Genomic DNA, 21,048 nt, shown 5'->3' with positions numbered 1-21,048 from the left:
AGAAAATAAAAAATCGGGGACATCCTTGATCTGTTTCGTCGCCATAATGTACTGTAGAAGTATCGGAATGGGACTCGGAGGCAAAAAAACCTGATAACACATCCCTAGTATTACTAGGGACATACAAGGGACATACTAAGGACATCCCTAGTATATACTAGGGACATAAATCCTAGGGACATCCCTAGTATTTACATGAGTCATCCGCATAGGCGTAGCACACTTGAGGGAGAAAACACTTGTTCTTGAGGAAGTACCTCTGGCTCAAGGGAAATAGCCCAAATGTGTCGGATAATAACTCATCTACTGCAGAGATCCTCTACACTGCTCCATATTCGCAAGCTGAGTGTTGACCAGGTTCACACGAGTCAAGGATGTCAACTGACTCATGATAAAGCAATGTGTTGACTTTGTTCTGTTTAGCTGTAGGTTTTATATTTACTGTACACTGTAAAAAGTTACTTTTTGGTGAAGTAAACTTTATTAGTTTGCTTTGTTATAATGACTATAATGTGTTATAATGACTATGCCACCTTGTTTTATGAAATTCCATGTCATGGTATTGTGTTTAGGTCTGTAAAATAAAAAAAAAAGCATTTCAAAAACACAAAAAACTCACATTGTGTCATTTCTAATGATCATGGAAAACTGAGTTAGACAATGGCTAACCAGAAACATGGTATTAGGACTTAAGAAACACATTTAGGAGAAAAAAGTCTTTGACTGCTATTTGAGTTTTGAACCCCTGACACATCCTTTTATGGTTAGAAGCAGGCTCCAGGCAACATAGCAATAATTGCAATAGAGCTTTGTGGCTTCTGGGAAGCCACTTCATCTTTTAGACACAGTGGAACTGAGAAGCCAATTGTGTTGTGTCTCATCATTCACGCCCAGCATAGCCAACCGTACAGAACTGTAACACTTCTGAAATCTTCGTACTTTCTCACAAGTATCATTAAGTGCTTTAACACAGCGGTTGAAGTTCAGTTGTGTCAACCCATCCAAAGACAGTGTTACTTTCATCTCACTTGGAGAAGAGAAATTAGAGCAGAATGTAAGTATAAATTTTCCATGCCATCTTCATTTTCACATCGTCGTTTCTTTTTGTGTTTTTTTGTGTCTTATATTGTGATACAGGCTGAATGATGTAAAGGTCAGATTACATTTATGCTTAGTTGAAGCCAGGACATGCACTGGAAAAAATCTAAATCTTACCAAGTATATTTGTCTCATTGAGGATGTCATTACACTTGATATAAGACACAACTGCCTAACAAGTACCATTTCAGCCAGATATGGGGACTTGTTTTAATACAATACATCTGGAATATCTTGTTAAGTGAAAAAGTCTTGAAAACAAATTGTTTTGAGTCATATTTCACATGAAACTAGCTTTTATTTTCATTTCAAGAGGTTTTTAAGCTAATTTCAAGATCGCTTTTATCTCAAAAGTCCCAAATATCACATCTTATTTCAAGAAATCTTGACAAGCCGATTTTCACTAGTTCCATTGGCAGATTTTTTTTTGCTTATTTCAAGCAAAAACGTCTTGTATTTGCTGTTTTTTTACTTATTTTTGGAGGGGCATTTTTTCCAGTGTGTGTCAAGAGCCATGAAAAAGACTCACCATTTTACGGAAGATAACTGATTAAATAATGTGGTTTGACCTTGGTCAGTTTTTCTATTTTTTCTTTTGAAAACTTACATTTTTATCTAATAGCATTTTCGTTTTACCTACACTTACAGGCTTTAGTTTTTTCTTCATTTTCAGTGAACCCTGATTTAACGTCTATATAAACTACATACAAGTGGTAACTCGTGCCTTTGCAGTAAACTGTTTGTCTGGGCCTCAAAGGAAGCCGGAAGCTTGTTTTATTTCTGTCTTGCATATTTTCTACAGGAGATCATGCAGACATCTTGCATGTGGTCAGTCATGTGTCTGGAAATCTAACACTGATCCAACTGGCAACGTACAGAATGCAATTGTGTAATTTTGAATCACACTGTGCAGTATGTCTATCTCAGCTAGCTGAGAAGTTAATTTTCTTTGTTAGTTTTCTCAGGCTGTCCTCAGGCTGTTCTTATCATTGTTCTCAAAATACCAGTCCCATGTGATGTGCTTAAACAGTATGTACCGTACCAAACCAAAGTCTTAAAATGTCAAAATCGAAACTCTAAATCAACTACAACAACACATGGGATATATATTTATGTTGATATAAATCTATTTATCTATATTTATACATGATATGTAGTGATATGATATGATGAGTTCCATGAAAGATTTTTTTCTCTTTCCTCTATTCTTTTTTTTAGAACTTTTTGCCATTTATGACTTATTTGATATCGTTGATTGTTGGTGTTCGGTTGAGAAATGTAATCTCCATCAGCAGTGATGGTTTGTAAATTATGTGCGCTGGTCTATGTAACAATATATTTAGCAGTTTTCTTCCTCCTCAAAACATTTTAACAAGTTTAAATTTAACATAAGACAATCACATGAATAGAATCTGTCAAATATGATTTAAGCTATTCTTCGTTCAGTGCTTTCGCTCCCAAATAAGTTTTTAGACATTTTTTTTTGAGTCATACTGCAACTACACATTCATTAGCTTTCATGACATCCGCTTGATTTACAGTGTCATGACACTATCAAAGTGAAAAAGATTCTAGATAAATCATAGCCAAAGGCCTTCCTTGATAGTCGTATGCATTTGGATATTCTCCATTTCTTCGTATTTTTGTAGGAATGTCTTCAATAGAAGGCTTGCAACCACATAGCAAAAATTGTAATGCATGCAATTACACAGTATTTTATACATTTAGTCCACGTTTCCAGTGCAAACAATAACATACTTTCAGGTACTGTTGTACAAAACTCCATACAAACTCCACTCTGTAGTCTGACATAATTTCTATGCCGTCTTTATGATTCACTGCGGTCACACAGAAAAACAAAAGATAAAAATGACACATTTTCTTCAGTGGTCACATAGCACAAAAAGAAAAGAAAATAGAAAAAGTCCCGGTAAAAAAAAAAAAAAAGAAGATCCATTAAAACTTCCCCCCCCCAATTAACCTTTTTCTCCCTCCATTTCTGTCAGTAAAAAAAAAGATTTATAAACAAAATAACACAGTGAAATGATCATATTATTTTTATATAGAATAAAACTATCATATATATTCCAGCTCACTTTGCTTTCACTTACATTCAATCTATACATTTGCTGTCAAACACATATCTCAACATGATATTATACATAACATCCAGGCAGATGAGCGTCCACTTGTCAGGCCAAATTTAGATCCATAGAAAGTTCACTCAAGGTAAGTCATTGCCAATTATCTTAAAATTGTTCTTGCTCATTTTGGTCAAAATGTTGAAAACCAATAAACACATTCATAACAATTAAAATTCATACTAAACACAACTGCAGTGACCATAAGTTCAATACTAGACTAATGACTGCTGAAAAAAATGTGTGTTCCCATGAGCCTTTGCACTCACTGGCACAAAACAGTCCATGGTCAAAACCATCTCCCCAGCTGTTGCTGAAATGCATTTCAAACCAAAAGGAAGACACTTCAGTTAGACTCAGTATTTAGACTCAGTAGAGCCTCACTACTTGCCTTTCAGGGCTCTTAAAGAGAGGATAAAAAGTTAATTTGGTTAGACATAACTATAAGTAGTATAAGTATTGTATTTATATTTATTTCATATACATATTTTATTCTAATAAAACTGGTACTGGTAAGTATTTTCTCCTGTCAATTATCTTACCAGTTTGGTGTGCTATCTGAGCTCCCAGACCCTTTCCTGAATGCTCTCTCATATCATAAGAACATGCTCCAAAGGTTATTGGGCAATAAATGTTTTAAAAGAGACAGACAATTAGAAAGAGAGGGACAGGTTGCAGTTGGGTGGGTCATTCCTAGCCCTATAATTATCCATCTGGAAAGAAATGTGGAATAGAAAGGAGCAGCTGCACTGTCTCTCTTTGTTATTTGACCAAAGCATGTCACAGACAGACAGTAAGCCCTCTGGAACTTGTCAGCTTGTGAAAAAATGGGCGTCTCCTTTCATGACATTAGGTTTAATGAATGCCATGTTTTCATTTTAGTACGATGTGATAAATGAATACATGAAAAATATACTTTTTAAACATTAAATCAATTTTGGCATATCAAGCCTTCCATAAAGACAAGAGTATCTCATAGTTATTTTATTCATCCAGCACAAAGAGACAAGGCGGTGTGGGTTTGTTTTTGCTGTGTTGCTCATTTGTTTGTTCCACCTGAAAACTGGTGAAATCTGGTGAAGAGGTGGACCTTGGTCAGATGACTGACATCCAAAAGATGTGTGAAACGGGGCATTGACCTTGCACTGAGCTCTCTGTGTACTTCTCTCTGAGGCAATATCAAGCAGCTATCTGACATTTTGGATTAGCAATGAACAAAGATACAATTTCCGTAAAGCTGTGCATGGGCACCATACTTGCATGCACTATGTGGAATTCAAGCAAAAAGAACAAACTTCACTGAAAATCAGTCAAGTTAACTTCAGGATAACAAAACATTTTATGAGGTTCACTAGATCTTTTCCAAAAAGATCTCTGCTGAGGGTAAGACATGCTATGAACAAGTTTTTATTAGTTGATCATTCTTACCTTGGGTATATATGCATATATTCTTACCTTGTGTTTTAGATTATGAGTATGTCAATAACAAGTTATTGATTTATACATATATTATAGTTATGCATCAGTTTTACATATATATAAACATATATATATATATATATAAGGGGCAGAGTGAAATATGATACTAGGTATTTGGAAAGGCAAAAATTGTATTTTAAACCAATATTTTTTCCATCCAAATTTTTAAACTTACTTGAGTTCATGTATAAGAATGTGTCAAATAGCTGGTTTTCCTCATGTGAGTGCAGTCAGTAAAAGTAGGCAAAGCTATTCGTCAAATTGCCTCTGCTGTGCCTGTGTAGACTTGTGCTGATGAACAGGAAGTATAGGGTCGAGGGCAGAGAGTGAAAAGCTGCAAAGTCTGTATAGGTGAGTCTATAACACTGTATTTGCTGTAACCATACTGCAACTAAAGGTATTTGATAAAACACCAGAGAATCACAGTATATTTGTATCTTTATAGCAAAAAAAAATGCATTTGATGGTTCTTGTTTTATTTAATTCACTTGTTTGATGTACATGTCTGGCACACTAGTTGGTACCTTTTATCACAGTTCTTATGTATATACAGTGTTGTGTCACCAAACCAGTCACACTCAACTACACCTTAGCTTTGTTAATCTTTAGCAATAGATGCTGCAATTACTGTAGACAAGTTACTGCTGCATTTATTCAGTGTTCGACAGACTATTCTCAAATGTTTGTTCTCTCTTATAAGATCCAAATGATTGCCAGATGTTAAATTTGATGGTACATTGTGTGTGTGAGTGTGTATTTTTTCTATGGGTACATGCCATTGACTGTATGAGCGGTATGTGCTCGTTTTTTTATTTTTATTTAATTAGATTGGAGATACTAATTAATACTGAGGGGGGGGGGGGCTGGTCCCGGGGAAAATTGCCAGGGCCGATTTTTTTCCCCAGTCCGACCCTGCCAGTCTGTACTTCTGTCACTGCAACCTCGCACAAATTGTAATCCTGTTAAGTAACCCCCATTCTCACTGAATGTAACTGTAATCTGAGTACATCGTTTTTGCTTGCACTGTAACGGATTACAGTTACTTTTATTTTGTATCCTTTTACCGTAACGCCGTTACATGTAATCCGTTACTCCCCAACCCTGATTACAATTGCTGCAAAAATAACAATGAAACATCATGTCATCCATCAAAAAATCTTTGGTGTTTCAATAAACTTGGGGTTTGAAAGGTTAACAGCTTTGATACAATTATACTGTGCACAGAGGGAATGTTGTTGCTGCCTAAGTTGTCTCTGTTGAGTTTGAAAGTATTGTCACATACCAAAATTTGATGGTGCAAAATATTCTTGTTATTTGTCTTGACTTATTAACTTCAAATAGAATAAAGACCAAGTTAAAAAAATGAGAAATTCTCTGACTAAGGCACTCCCAATTAAAATGTCTTTATTACTTGACAAGTCCTACTTGGACATCTTAAAAACAAGGCCCACGCGTAGCGGCATGAGTGCCTTCTTCAGGGCAGTAACACAAAAGAACAGAGTAGTGCATTTGTTAAGGGTGTAGGTAAGGACAGGTGCAGACAACTATACAATTAGTGCTGAGCTTCTCCACACTGCTGAGCCCGCCTCTCAACACAGCGCTCAGCAGCCGAGAGCTGTCAATCAAACTACCAAAACAACTTTGGGCCCGCCTCTCACACGGTTCCCAGCATAAGACAGTAAACATTCACAAAATTCAATCAAGAAAATATACACATTACACTTGCTGTGAGATCACACAACCTACATATATGTACATAGAATGTAAATAGATCTAGGCCCTATATTTTCTTACAAAACCATGGAAAATTAAAAACAGTCACAAAAAAGGCACATAATCTATTTCCTCATTCAAGCCTGGAAATTCCATTGCTTTTAGTTTCCAAATCCAAAAGGTTTCCCTTTGTAGTAATAACTTGAGTTTGTCACCACCACGTACTGATGTTTTAACTATTTCAACCCCTTGAATTTTCAGGCTTGAAGGGTCACTGTGGTGTACATCCTTATAGTGCTTGGCCATGGGGTAGTCTTCATTCTGGACTCTAATTGCATACTTGTGTTCATAAAAACGCTCTTTAAGTTTTCTATTTGTCCTGCCCACATAAAAACATCCACATGGGCATTTCAGACAGTACACCACATATTCAGATTTGCAATTGATAAATCCATTTGTCTTGTATTCTCTCTGTGTTCTCGGGTCATGAAAACTCTTACTTTGGACAACTCCTTCACAATGTTTGCAAGAGCCACATTTATAAGTTCCCCTTAATTCTGTCTGTAGCCATGTTTTTTGTTTGGGGGCCGGTAGGAAGCTTCTTACAAGTTTATCCTTTATAGATGGTGCTCTCTGGAATACAGTAATGGGTGGATCTGGAAAGACACTTCTTAAAAGTGAATCACTCTGTATTATCTTCCAATTAGATGTGATTATTTGTTTCATTCTTTGGGCACACCTGCTATATTGGGTGACGAAACAGGGTCTAGAGGTAGTCTTGGCTCGATCAGTTTTCTTATTTTTCTTTTTTAAAAGATCTGAACGAGGTATTGAGCGAGCCTTCGCTGTGGCATTGTCAATTAACTCAGGAGAATAACCTCTTGTACAAAACCTAGATTTCATGTCTTGAGCTTGCTCTTCAAAATCAGTGTCTTTGTCACAAATGCGTCTGAGACGCTGAAACTGGCCAAAGGGAATATTATTTTTTAGACTTTTTGTGTGAAAACTATCAGCCCTCAATAGTGTATTTCTGTCAGAGCTCTTCCTATATATAGAAGTGTGCAAAACATTGTCATCATCGATGGAAATCAACAAATCCAAGAAAGTGATTGATGTTCTTGAGTATTCAATGGACAGTTTTATGTTTGGATTCGTAAGATTTAAGTACTCATGAAACTGTAGTAGCTCACTCTCAGTCCCTGACCACATCAACAAGATATCGTCGATAAAACGTGACCAGAACACCATCTTATCACAGAAAAGATTTTTAGATTGATTGTATATGTACTGTTCTTCCCAATAACCCAAAAACAAATTGGCATAATTAGGCGCAAAACATGCACCCATGGCGGTGCCCTTCAGTTGCCTGTATAATGAGTCTTGGAAAAGAAACACATTATTGTGTAAAGTCCATTCTGTGAGATGGAGTAAAAATTGATTAGGTGGCAAAGCATCAGACCTGTATGACAAATAATATTGAAGAGCTGCAAGCCCCTCCTGGTGGTCAATATTAGTATATAAGGCGGCTACATCAAATGTTACCATATAGCAATTTGTAAGGTCTGTGATTTCTCTGATTTTGCATAATACATCAGTTGAGTCTTCGATGAAAGAAGGCAGATCTCGCACTAAAGGCTTAATGAAATAATCCACAAATTGTGAGCAAGGCTCAGTTAAAGACCCATTACCTGAAATGATAGGTCTCCCTTCAGGATTCGTCAAGTTCTTATGAACCTTTGGGAGCATGTAAAAGCATGGAATTTGCGGATTTTCATTCAACAAAATTCAATATAAACACAAGAAACTTGTGCTAAAGAAAATAAAAATAAAATAAAATAAAATAAAGGACCAGACTCAGTGAATAATTCCCTACACTCCCTATTATATAGATCAGTGAGCAGTGCTGACCAACATATCATTGGGGTCATCAGGTGGGGACCTCCTTTCATCAGTGTTTCGTCTAGTTGGGCCCACGACACCTCCAGGAGGCTAGACAATGACCACTGGCGTCCCAGAGTCACTCCCCTAATGCCAGCCATCACTGCTCCTCACACCACAACAACCATCTTTTACAGCCACAAGCTACCTCAGCCTCTCACCAACTGCACACCAGTCACAGCGGGATGGGGATGCAAACCCTGGTTCGGGTAGGGGAAGAAATAAAAGAGGTAAGAAAGCAGGAATGGGATTCAAACCCTGGTTCGGGTAGGGGGTAATGAAAATATAGAGGGTGCCAGAGGTGGAGGCAGGACAAGACATACTAGCAGATTCAGCCGACAAACTCACCTAAACAGTCCTATAATTACTAACAATGCCAGCAAAAACAAAGCCATACAACTCACTCCAAGCCAACTCACCCAAAATGGCCGCCTGGTTTCAAAAGGATCACATGTGCCACACCCTCCACTTAAATAGCTTGAACTTCTTTGCTTTTTCAAAAGTCTGTTTACCCTAAGTGCCCCCCCTGCTGGGCCCCCAGCTGCTATTGCATCTTCTGATCCAAATCCACTGGCTGGATTTTACTGCTTTATCTGACATGTCTGTGTCCTACCGTCAGTATTTGACTACCTCTAGCAATGGAAATGCGCTTCAAATGCCCCGGAGTTCCCCTTTAACTTGGGAAGGGACGAGGAACATGGAACAAACAAGGTTTCTTGGCATGGAGAGCAAACAAGGTAGGCATGAATGGCAACAAAGATCCGGAGACTGGAAACTAAATAGGGTGTGAGAGTGATTGGAGAGTGAGTGCAGCTGAGGGAAAAAACACAGGTGAAGTGAGTGAACTAATAAACAGAGTGCAGGCAAACTAGGACATGACTAAACTAAACATGGACTAAGAACCAAAAAAACAAGACATGAACACAAAAACGTAACATAAAACTAAAAACGAGAGTCCATGGGCGTGACAAAGATGCATAGACATAAGAGTTAGGGTTATGTGGACATAGCAGCAGTTAGTCAACGTTTGCTCCTTATAGATTCTCTGTTGGGGGAAACCCTTGTATCTAAACTTTTCATCTTATTTTTTTCCATAAATCAAATCTATTGGTCACCTTTCACATCTGTTTGTGGTTCCACAGATTAAAGGCAAAAGATAAAAAATGAAATACAGGGTGGAGGGGGAGGCAAAAAGGGTCTCATTGCATCCTAATGTGTGGGGAGATGTTGGTAGGGCTGTGTTATGAACTATGACTAAGGTGGAGGGTGACATTTTGGAGCCTGAGTGTCTCCAATAGTCAGTTGAAGGAGTGGCTGGTGAGACTAAACTGCAGGTCCAGATGGTGTCTGTCAGTCAGTCCTGAAGGCCTGTAGCTATATATCGGATTCCACAGCACCTCTTCAACCTTATCTGTGTCATGAGAAAGTTTCAGTGCTGTGGAACATATCCTACCTTGTTTGGCTACCTTATAAATCTCATGCAACTGCCCTAAGTGACTACAGACCAGTTGCCCTAACATCCCATATCAAGAAAGTTCTGAAGAGACTGTTATTAGCTCACCTAAGTAAGATGTTGAGAGCTTTCAAGAGCCACTACAGTTTGCTTATCATCCTGTGGTTGGTGTTGAAGATGCCATCATCTACCTGCAATCATCTTCTTTGAGCAAACTGTCATCTAGACAAAACAGGCAGCACAGTGAGGATCATGTTCTTTGATTTCTGTAGTGCTTTTAATACAATTCAGTTTGCACTACTATGCAAGAAGCTCCAAAAAGAAACGTGGATGCTTCAACAACCACCTGGATTATTGACTACCTGACAAAGAGACCCCAGTTTGTGAGACTGAAGGGTTATGAGTCTGAGAAGGAGGCCAGCAGTACCGGAGTACCACAGGGGATCGTACTGAACTGAAACAATTACTTAATTTTGAACCTAAACAAAACAAAATAGATAATTGTGGAATTTGGAAGGACCAGAAATAAGCCAAACACTGTCTCTATTCTAGGTAAAGAGGTGGAGGTGGTTGAGAAATACAGATACCTGGGAGTCTATCTGGACAGCAGACTAGATTAGAAATGCAACACTGAGGCAATCTTGAAGAAAGAACATAACAGACTGTACTTCTTGAGAAAGCTAAAGTCCTTCAATATCTGCACCAAAGTGTTGCATATTTTCCACAATTCTGTGATTGAGAGTGCAAACTGTTTTGAAGCCATCTGTTTGAGCCATCTACGTTCTTTTTCTAACTTCGTTCGGTGTTTCACTATGGGAGATATAGACCACTCCCGGATTGCATAAATCTCCTGAAGCCCTAAACTATTTAAAGCCCAGCAGATGCTGCTATCCAGGATCTCTGCCTGATATGCGGACAGCAGTGTGGTTGCATTCAGAGAGCATACTGACTGTGCTGCATACTTGTACATCCTCTGGAAAATGGAGGCGGTGAGGCGCTCCGTTTTGCTGGGCAGAGAAGTGGTGGAGGAGGCTGAGAGAGAGCGTTGGGGTGGAGGTGAGAAGCCACCGAAAGCTCCACTACTGGGAGTTCGGCCAGCCCCAGTTCACCCATGCCATGGATCTCTAGCTTAGAGTAGCCCTTGATTGGAAGCTTACTCTTAAATGGGCTGGACCAGTACCGGCTCATTTACTTCATGCAAGCTGCTTTGATGGTGGCTGGGCTGGTGGGAGCCTTTTGCCATCAGACAAATATCTCTCTGTCCCCTCAGCGTCCTAGGCTGCTGGCCATTGCACTCCAAATTTTGATGCAGCCCGTTTACAGACCTCATACAGATTACTGTGTACTGGTGGAACAGTATCTGATGCGCTTGGGGGCCTAGACTGTTGGACAGGAAAGGTGGACTCATCCTCCTCTTCCTCCATTTCGTCCATGTCGAGGAGGTCAGAGTTGACGTCGCCCTCTGCGTCCACATCGCCAGGCTCCCCTTCGAGCTCAAATAGGGGAGGCCATTCTGGGGACCCATCCTCCATCATGTCGGCCCAGCACTTTGTTGCTTGCCGCTGATGGGTGATGGTTACTGTCTGTTGGGTGGCTGCTGACAGGTGGGGGTCCCGGTTGTTAGCCACTGCCACCTTCAGCCTTCTTTCCAGGATCTTTTCTGGCATCGACGCACAGTGGTTGCACGACTGGGGGTCGGCCAGCGATGCTTGGGTGTGTTTAGAGCCCATGCAAGTGATGTACACGGGATGAGGGTCCCGGCCCAAGATGGACGCGCCCTTAGACATGGTACCTGGAAAGGGGGATATTGATGAATACACAGCTGTGCAACTCGCCGTAACGCGTTAGCTGACGGTTATTAGCGTTAGCCCCTGGGGTTTAGCCCAAGCTAACTTCCTCTGGTCAACTCCTGGTCGCTCTGAGTATGGGATGGCTCTAGAAAACCTTAGTAATGCTCAAAAGGACGGTGAATAGCTACTTACTCGGCCAATCCAAACCGAACCTAGAGCCGCGTTCGGTGATGTGAGCCCTTTACGGGTCCGCTGAGAACTGTTAAGCAGATGTCCAGGCTAGCTCTGCTAGATTAGCTGAAGGAGCTTCGTTTCATTCCTCACGGGAAGAAAGCGAGAAATGAGTTTGGAGGGATGGGTTGGCTGTATAGTACAAGGGGGCGGGGCCCCAGTACAGCTCGACCTGTCTGTCACTGACACATGTTGTGTCACTGGAGCTTCCGCAGTTGGTCACGCCAAGGCGATTCCAATAGCGAAACACCGAATGAAGTTAGAAAAAGAAACAAGCCTTATTCAAGTCCAATATGATATTGCCTAATTAAATCAAACTTTAATCCAGTTCCTAATCTAGTTCAGTTAAATCAATTACTTACTATCCACTATCAGTCCAATTTATTGTAGTTGTATCTATATAATCCCAATTCATAGAAAGTATTCTTGCTAAAGAAGCCAACAGATCGCAAAGAATCTTCAGTTTGATTCAATCATACTATGTGTACCTTCTGTTCAGGACCCATACAGAAAATAGAATAAAGCTGTCACAATACATGAAGAATTGATAACCTGAGTAAAAGCTATGGAAAAGGGAAAGAAAAAAACAGCAACATGGATGTGACTTTTAGAAAATGATAAGTCACACTGCAGGTGAGTAAATGAGAAAGACAGAAAGATAACTTGGTGATCTACAGACATGATGAACTGAAGACATTTAGGGATAATGGCACGTAACAGCCACAGAAAACCAAACAGATACAGGCTAGAAACCAAGAACTTGAAACTGAACCGAACAAGAAATAAAGAAACAGGAAATCAAGTAGATACTGATAACCGGTACAGGATGAACTCTAAAAAGTAAAAAACTCAACAAAGAGCAACGTCAAGACATAAAAAATAAAGTAAAAGTAGTCATAAAAACCTAAAATCTGAGCTTCAAAAATCCAAATGAAACAAAACGACAAACTACTGATCACAACAATTTATGGCAGAACAGAAGAACACATGAATGGTTTTTCTCTTACCAAAAAGTCTATTTGTCACAGATAAAGGAAATGTTCAAGGGAGGGCAGAAACTGAATCCTCACCAAACCTTTTTTCACTTGTTCTCAAGTCACGAACAACAGAAATAAAACAACTGAGATACATTTTAGCAAACTGACACAACACATTTTATTTTCTTACTTACCCGACAGAAACGTAACTTGTGTTGTTTTTTTGCTTTTTTATCTTGCGGTACCAGACGACATCTTCACTGATGATGAAGGGTGGAGCTTACCTGAAGCCTAGCTTCATCTTCCTACTCTTGGCTGCATGTGTCCTAATGATCCTGCTGTGTAGAATGCACATCATAGAGGTGAGAACTTTTTAAATTGCAGCTTTAAGTAGAAGAGAATGTGGGTCCTCTTAGAAACTTTAAGTTTTAAGTTTGTCAAAAAAGATTATTTCAGTTTTTTTTTTTACCCCCCTCACAATTCAGCTCTTAAGCTGGGTGACCACAGCAATGTTTCAAAATTTAACGAGGCTTTCATAAACCTATAATTTCCATGCTGCCAGTTTATCTCATCAAAAGAAAGAAAATCATTAAAGAAAACTGCTTCCCCAAAACAGCTGGATATTTTGGCTTTAACCAACACTACAATGTAAAACTTTTCATTGTAAATGATTTTATTTATTTTTTTATTGTAACAGTTTCCTTTTGTAGAAAATATAATAATTATATTATTAACAACAATAATAATATTAATCAATAGTTGGCTGTGGGATGGAGCCTACACAGAGAAGTTCATGAAAGAGTTTTTTCCCTAAAATTATATTAACTTTTCTAAATTACACTATGACTGTATATCATCTGCACAATAATAAAATATATATGGTCATTTTATATTTCAAACAGTATTAGGTGACCTGAATCCTTGGTTAGAGGGAAGTGGTATGTTTCTTTGATTCTGCCTGACACAAACCCAGAGAGAAAAATACAATCTTTTTACTTATATTTCAATGAAACAGTTGCTTTTCATGGCTGCCAAACTGACTGCAACTAACTGTCTTTACCATCGTAAAATCTGCAAAATGATGAATGCAAGTTTCTGTGTCCATTTTAGTATCTTTTGCATTAGATGTTAATTGTTAATCGTCACTCCCTCTGAACAACCTACATCTTTTTTTCTGATGCTGGTCTCTGTCTCTTCGGTTATCACTGATATGACTTTACATGGCAGTAGTCGTACACGGGTTGTGCTAAAGGCTAGCAAAAGTGGCAAGCTAACTTTACTGCTTACTCTCCTTTTCCCTCTCATTTGATAACAGATGGCAATAAGTGGTAAGATGCAGTATTCGTATTTAAATAAAAGGAATCTCTGTAAAGTTATGCAGTGCACATGTTGTGGTTCATACATCTTTTAACAAGTTTTTCCACAAAAATTACTATTGGCCAGTCCAATCTCTTACCTTTTCCCCTTGAATTATGTTATTTTGACATGGTAATTCCATGTGCATATTCCATAAAACTGGACATGAAAACTGTTGACAGCCTTTTATTGCTGAAGTGTTGTAGCCTGGGAATTCCCATGATGCTTTGCGCGCGATTTCATTCACACTGCAAAGGCAGCCTGGAAACCACCGCCCTTATTTTTACCTGAGTTAGGGAACCAATCACAGAACGGGGGGGGGGGCAGCAAGACGATGACGACGTCTATGCGCGTCTATGCGAGTGTTAATCCAACATGGCAGCGGACACAACGTTACCGTTCGATGCAGCCTTAGAAAGTGTTTTAAGTAGCTTAAAACGCAAGTTTACTGTTATTTTACTTTTTTTTCTTCTTCGTCCTCGTCAAATTTCTGTCGCTCTACATACGTCATCTGGTATAAGTGATACAATTGGCCATGAATCGTGTGCAAAGCAGCATGGGAAGAACCAGACGCCATTTGATAGACATTTGTAGCGCCAAATAAACGGCTCTAGGCATTCGTAAGCCACGCCTCAAATACGAGAAAATGCTCACCTAGTTCCCAGACCACCATCTCATCGAGATGTGGACGCGTCAGCCAGGCTAGAAGTGAAGTTGATCCATCCACAAAATAGATAAATAAAAATAAAAATTTAAATTCTCAATGTTAGGGGGCATAATCCGTGTATTGTGGAGCAAATACATATGTATGGGGAAATTAGGTGCTAATCCCAATTGATGTTGACAGAGTTATTGCTGTTGTTCCTATGAATAGTAGGAGTGTGTCTCTATTTAATTTATTTGAATTTTCTTCCAGTTCCAGGATAAAGTTACCATCCCACCAATCGTTTTCACTGACCCTCCAAAGAGTAAAAACCCCTGTACATTCCAGCCACTGTCCCCAAAGGAGGCTCAAGAGGTAAACATCCTACTAGATGCCATTGCATGGCCTGAAAGTCCACTGTTACCATCTCCTTTTCCCCTGACCGAGACCAGTGATCCAGCTCACAGTATTTTTACCATTCTCCCACGGAGTGGAGGGGGACAGTGGCATGTAGGGGATCAGCTGGAGGTTCTGATCAAGATTTATGACTTCAGTGGCAATGCCAAGAAGACTGGGGGAGATATTTTACTTGCCCGGCTGCACAACCTTAATCTTCAAGCAGGTGTGGCGGGGCAAGTGGTGGATCATCGCAATGGCTCCTACTCCGCTGTATTCTCTTTAACCTGGGAAGGAAGCGCACAAGTTGAGGTAATTGTAAAGTTCAGACAAATGAATCTAATATTGGTGAAAGTTCACTCGTTCAACTATATAACTAAAAAAATGACTTGAACTACGAGCCAGCTTCTTTTTATTTTTAGCAAAAGGAACTTAGAACTTACTACTGTCAGTATTTAGCTTACAATGTACAGAATGGCAATTACACCATTAGTTGCTCTATAGTTTTGCTCTTATGTTTAATATAACACCCACTAAACACTTTGAATGCAAACATGTGGAGAACTCTTATTGATGGACCTGCCAGGACTGGGCTATTGCTGCTTGGGGATGGGATTCATGAAACTGTTCTCCATATGTTTTTATAATCTATGATGAATCTAATTTCCTGCTTCTATTATTATTATTGGTTATATCACTTCATTTGACTTAACTTGTAGAACAGGTACCAGATCTTGCTTGATGTGCCTTTTGTTTAAAATTCTTGTTCTCCATCTTAACAGGTGACTCTGGTTCATTCGAGTGAGGCAGTCACAGTACTGCGAAAACTGACCCAAGAGCAGCCTGACAGAATTTATTTCGAAAGCATCTTTCGCTCAGGCTCAGTCACTGAAACTACCACCTGTAATGTATGCCTCAATGCAACCCAGCATCAGCTATGCAACTACACTGACCTTCACACCGGTGATCTGTGGTTCTGCTACAAACCAGCAAAATTAGACTGTGGTGCCAGGGTCACCCACAAAGTCGGAGGATTTAAACAAAACCTCAAGCCCAAGGAGGAGATGCTTTTTCAAAGGCAAGTGTTGCCAATGTAAACATTCTTTGCAGAAAGGTATTGAAAATTCATATTGCCAACAAAGTTAGCATGCAGATCAGTGATTAGGCCTATAAATCCAGTATTTCAGTCAGACAATTGAGCCTGAGACTAAAACGTATATTTTCAGACCACACCAGCTCCTAAACACATATACAACCATTCTGTTGACCTTGCAATATGAAAAAAGGCTCAGACAGTTTGCAATGGTTACAAAATGTGACGTTATATTACTATTTAGTTGTTAACTTTGTCAGCTGTTGAATGGCCAGAGTTTAATGTGAAGTTTCTTTGCTGAATGTGCAGTGTTTAGTTTTAAAGGGATAGTTCGCCTCTTTTGACATGAAGCTGTATGACATCCCATATTAGCAATATCATTTATGAACATTGACTTACCGCCTGCTGCGTCCTGTGAGCCGAGTTCCAGCCTCGTTTTGGCGTTGACGTAGGTAGTCCTGCTAGTTTGCTAGGATCCCGAAAATAAAGCGTTCCTGCACTTCGGTCTGCACAGTTTACACAGCATGCAGTGATACGAAGGGAGAGAGAAAATAGCGCCAAGTGATTGTGAGGTCTGACTTTTTCAGATCACGATTTTGTGATGCAAATGTATTACTCTTTTGAACGCATATTGTTTTGAGAAGCAAGACGCTTTATTTTCGGGACCCCAGCCAAGTAGTTATTGGTGAGAATGACACTTCCTTTAAAGATGTTGTAACATAGACTACCTTCATCAACGCCAAAATGAGGCTGGAACTCGGCTCACAGGACGCAGCAGGGGGTAAGTCAATGTTCATAAATGATATTGCTAATATGGAATGTCATACAGCTTCATGTCAAAAGAGGCGAACTATCCCTTTAAGCTCACACCAGACGCATGCACAGTAAACACAGACAACGCAAACATGACGGGCATGTAAAGTAACACCTGGTTGTGGAAAACTGTCATCACGAGGCAACATTTCTGTTCCACGAGGTCACAACAGTTTTCACAAATCGTTGTGATGATTTAAAGGATTAAAATCCATCCATCCATCCATCCATTATCTTCCGCTGGTCCGGGGATCGGGTCGCGGGGGCAGCAGCTTGAGCAAAGAGACCCAGACGTCCCTGTCCCCGGCCACTTCCTCCAGCTCTTCTGGGGGGACCCCGAGGCGTTCCCAGGCCAGCCGAGAGACATAGTCTCTCCAACGTGTCCTGGGTCTTCCCCGGGGCCTCCTCCCAGTGGGACGGGCCCGGAACACCTCACCGGGGAGGCATCCAGGAGGCATCCTAACCAGATGCCTGAGCCACCTCATCTGACTCCTCTCGATGCGGAGGAGCAGCGGTTCTACTCCGAGCCCCTCCCGGATGACCGAGCTTCTCACCCTATCTCTAAGGGAGAGCCCAGACACCCTGCGGAGGAAACTCATTTCGGCCGCTTGTATTCGCGATCTCGTTCTTTCGGTCACTACCCACAGCTCGTGACCATAGGTGAGGGTAGGAACATAGATTGACCGGTAAATCGAGAGCTTCGCCTTCTCAGCTTTTTCTTCACCACGACGGGCCGGTGCAGAGCCCGCATCACTGCAGACGCCGCACCAATCCGTCTGTCAATCTCCTGTTCCATTCGTCCCTCACTCGTGAACAAGACCCCGAGATACTTGAACTCCTCCACTTGGGGAAGGATCTCATTCCCGACCCAAAGAGAGCATTCCACCCTTTAAAATAATAGTCAAAATATTTTCCAATCAAGCTACAGCTCCTTTACTTGATGTTCAAACAGGAAATGTGTTTGACTGTGACGGTGATAAATTGAATAGATCCTATTTCAAACTGTACCACAGCCGGTAGCCTATCAATAACATTACTTTTAATGGGTAATACCATTACAGCTACTATTAAATGTTGTATCCTGGTATTTCTGTTACTTGTACAGTCATGGTTACTATTCAACTACTGCAAATATTATTACAAATCCTACTACTTTTTCCTCTGAGTAGCAATAAGTAGCCAAAAAATGGTGAAAATACTACCACACTGTAATCTAACACTGCTGAAACAGTATGGTAGCGTCATGCTCGTCACAATTCCAATCCTCACTGAACCACATTTGTGCACCCTTGCAAGAATATATTTTTAATCATGAATACTGTTAGTAAGCAATGCTTCCTTGTAAAAATAGTTTTCCTCTCTAAAGTACTGTTTGATTCACTCTTATCACGTTAATGCACCAATGTGTCTTGAAACTATGTAAACACCATAAAATGCAGAAATAGAAATGCCAGCATGCTGAACTTTCATGTAGCTATAGTTTATGTAATGATGTGATTTATCGCAGTTTTAACTTCAGGTTTATGTCTTTATGTGTTTATTTATATTTAGTTGATTCAAATGTTGTCTAGTTTTTGTTAATTGTGTGACATGTGCGAAATGTTCTGTGCTTTGCTTTAGTGGTGTCAACATGAAAGTCTTTCTTCCGGCCTCAGGACCTGCAAACATCAGTGTGTTGCCAAAATTAAAGGGTAAAGTCCAATATTTACAACCATCACCATGTCGCCATAGCCTTCTGTTGCCCCAGTCTCATTTTTTGAGCCATTTTTTGAGCCATCAAATTCAAGACAAGCTCATATTTTTCATAAAAGTGAAAGTAAAATCTCACACTTTCAACCAACACTTGATAAGTTTTCTGTGTTCTATTATGAGTCAAATATTGCTTTATGAGATTTGCAAATAATTGCAGCCTCATTATATTTACATCTTACACAGTGTAAAACTTTCGGTCAGGTTTGGAGATGCGAGGTGTCGAAAAGGACACGAATGCGGACTTCAAAAACCAAACTTGATTTATTATTTCAAAACAAAGGTCAAAACAAAGCCGGATACCAAAACTAGACTGTGGAAAACGAAACATGACTAAGGCTATGAAAAAACAATGAACTTGAATTGACATGATATTACTTAACCTAGCTTGGTGTGAAGGGTATAAGGATCTGACAAAGTGAATGAGGAAACCTGGAAACTAAATACTGACTGAATGATAGGTGAGTGAGTGCAGCTGAGGGGAAAAACACAGGTGGTGTGAACGGAGGTGATGGCAGAGCAACAGAAACTATGGGGAAAACATGGCTAAACTAAATACCGGACCTGGACTAGAAAACTAAGGCATGAGAGAACACTAAAACATGGCAAAACTAAAACTAAACATGAGCTTGAAACTAAGGCATGAGAAAAACTTAACATGACAAAACTAAAACTAAACAAGAACTAAAAACATGGCGAAAACCCCATGGACGTGACACTTTCTTGAATTAGGTCTTACCGTAAGAGGCATAGGCTGAATATTTTGCAGTGATCCTCACTGGCTCACTTGAAACATCATAAAAAAATCTGTGGAGAGACCTCAAAAGGGCAGTCACTCAGGAACAGCTGGTGAAACTCCCCAAAACAAGAAATGACAAACTCTTAACTGGCTTTAAAACTTACTTGCCAATAACTTGTGAATCAGAATTATGTAAAATACCCAAACTTTTCCTATATTAAAGCTTTATAAGACTGAGAAATATATTCAATTTCCTGAATGAACTGCACTTTCAAAGACAGCTTAGCCAGACAATTTATAATTAGCCCTTTTTTTGGAAATGTTATTTTTTGTTTGGAATAGTGAAAAAAAAGAATTATATCATATTTTTTTACCTCTTCCCAGGTCAATCAGAGAGGAAAAGCGATGTCATGAATACTGGACCCTCTGGCTATTACTATCAGGGTGCATGGCGAGCCTTAGATGGCACCATAGTTCACCAGTTCAACACATCCAAAGCCATCAGCCAGTGTCTGAAAGGCAAGGTTGTCCACCTTTATGGAGACTCCACAATCAGGCAGTGGTTTGAATACATTGTCACAGCACTACCAGGTAAGCTACCCATTAGGGATTTTGACCGCAAATTGATTCCGTTCACAATGCAGCCTAATCTGTTCTTGTCATACTTTTAGATCTCAAAGAGTTTAACCTGCACAGCCTGAAGAAAAATGGACCTTTAATGGCCCTTGACTATGCTAACAACATATTAGTAACATACCACTGCCATGGTCCTCCCATCCGTTTTGCCAACGTCCCAGTCAGTCAGCTACACTATATTGCCAACAAACTAGACAGTGTGGTTGGAGGCGCCAACACTGTTATAGTTATTGGCATTTGGTCCCACTTCAGTACTTTCCCTATTGAGGTCTACATCCGGCGGTTGCTGAGCATCCGCAGGGCGGTGTTGCGGCTGCTGGATAGGGCTCCAGATACACTGGTCGTCATCCGGACTGCAAACCCTAAAGCTCTGACGCTCTATGAGACACTGACCAACAGCGATTGGTATTCACTGCAACGCGACAAGGTGCTAAGGACCATGTTCAAAGGATTAAAGGTTTGTCTGGTGGATGCCTGGGAGATGACTTTGGCCCACCACCTGCCACACAACCTACATCCACAACCTCCCATTATAAAGAATATGATTAATGTTCTCTTGTCGCACACATGTGTTGGCACTGTCATTCGAAGGGCTTAATAGCCAGAAAAATATGCACATTTAAAAAAACAAAACAAAACATACACTTTATTCCATCAGCTCTGTCAAATTACAATAAGGAAACCAGCCATCCTTTATTTAAAATTTTTTTTTTTTTTTTTACTGTGTGTAATGAACGTCTCCATTACGTGTAGCATAATATCTGCCATATGATGAATTGTGTACAGTGAGGTAAGAAATGATA

General features: G+C 39.9%; 1 protein-coding gene across 1 annotated transcript; it reads left to right on the top strand.

The window, feature by feature from the left end:
* The first annotated feature begins 11,607 nt into the window (after positions 1-11,607).
* LOC142385932 (NXPE family member 3-like) lies at positions 11,608-20,843 on the top strand. The gene is made up of 6 exons (XM_075472609.1): positions 11,608-11,658; positions 15,093-15,527; positions 15,998-16,293; positions 18,742-18,812; positions 19,994-20,200; positions 20,281-20,843. The coding sequence occupies exons 1-6, from the start codon at positions 11,608-11,610 to the stop codon at positions 20,841-20,843; spliced, it is 1,623 nt and encodes a 540-aa protein (XP_075328724.1).
* Positions 20,844-21,048: the final 205 nt, after the last annotated feature.

The sequence above is a fragment of the Odontesthes bonariensis genome, chromosome 8 (assembly GCF_027942865.1).
Source record: "Odontesthes bonariensis isolate fOdoBon6 chromosome 8, fOdoBon6.hap1, whole genome shotgun sequence".
Lineage (NCBI taxonomy): Eukaryota > Metazoa > Chordata > Actinopteri > Atheriniformes > Atherinopsidae > Odontesthes > Odontesthes bonariensis.
This window is presented reverse-complemented; position numbering and strand designations above follow the sequence as displayed.

Excerpts from the sequence above, each read along its gene's own strand:
- LOC142385932 (XM_075472609.1), top strand. The coding sequence starts at position 11,608 with ATGGTACCTGGAAAGGGGGATATTGATGAATACACAGCTGTGCAACTC. Across the intron at positions 15,528-15,997 it reads AAGGAAGCGCACAAGTTGAG|GTGACTCTGGTTCATTCGAG; the intron begins GTAATTGTAAAG and ends CCATCTTAACAG. Across the intron at positions 18,813-19,993 it reads TGTGTTGCCAAAATTAAAGG|GTCAATCAGAGAGGAAAAGC; the intron begins GTAAAGTCCAAT and ends ACCTCTTCCCAG.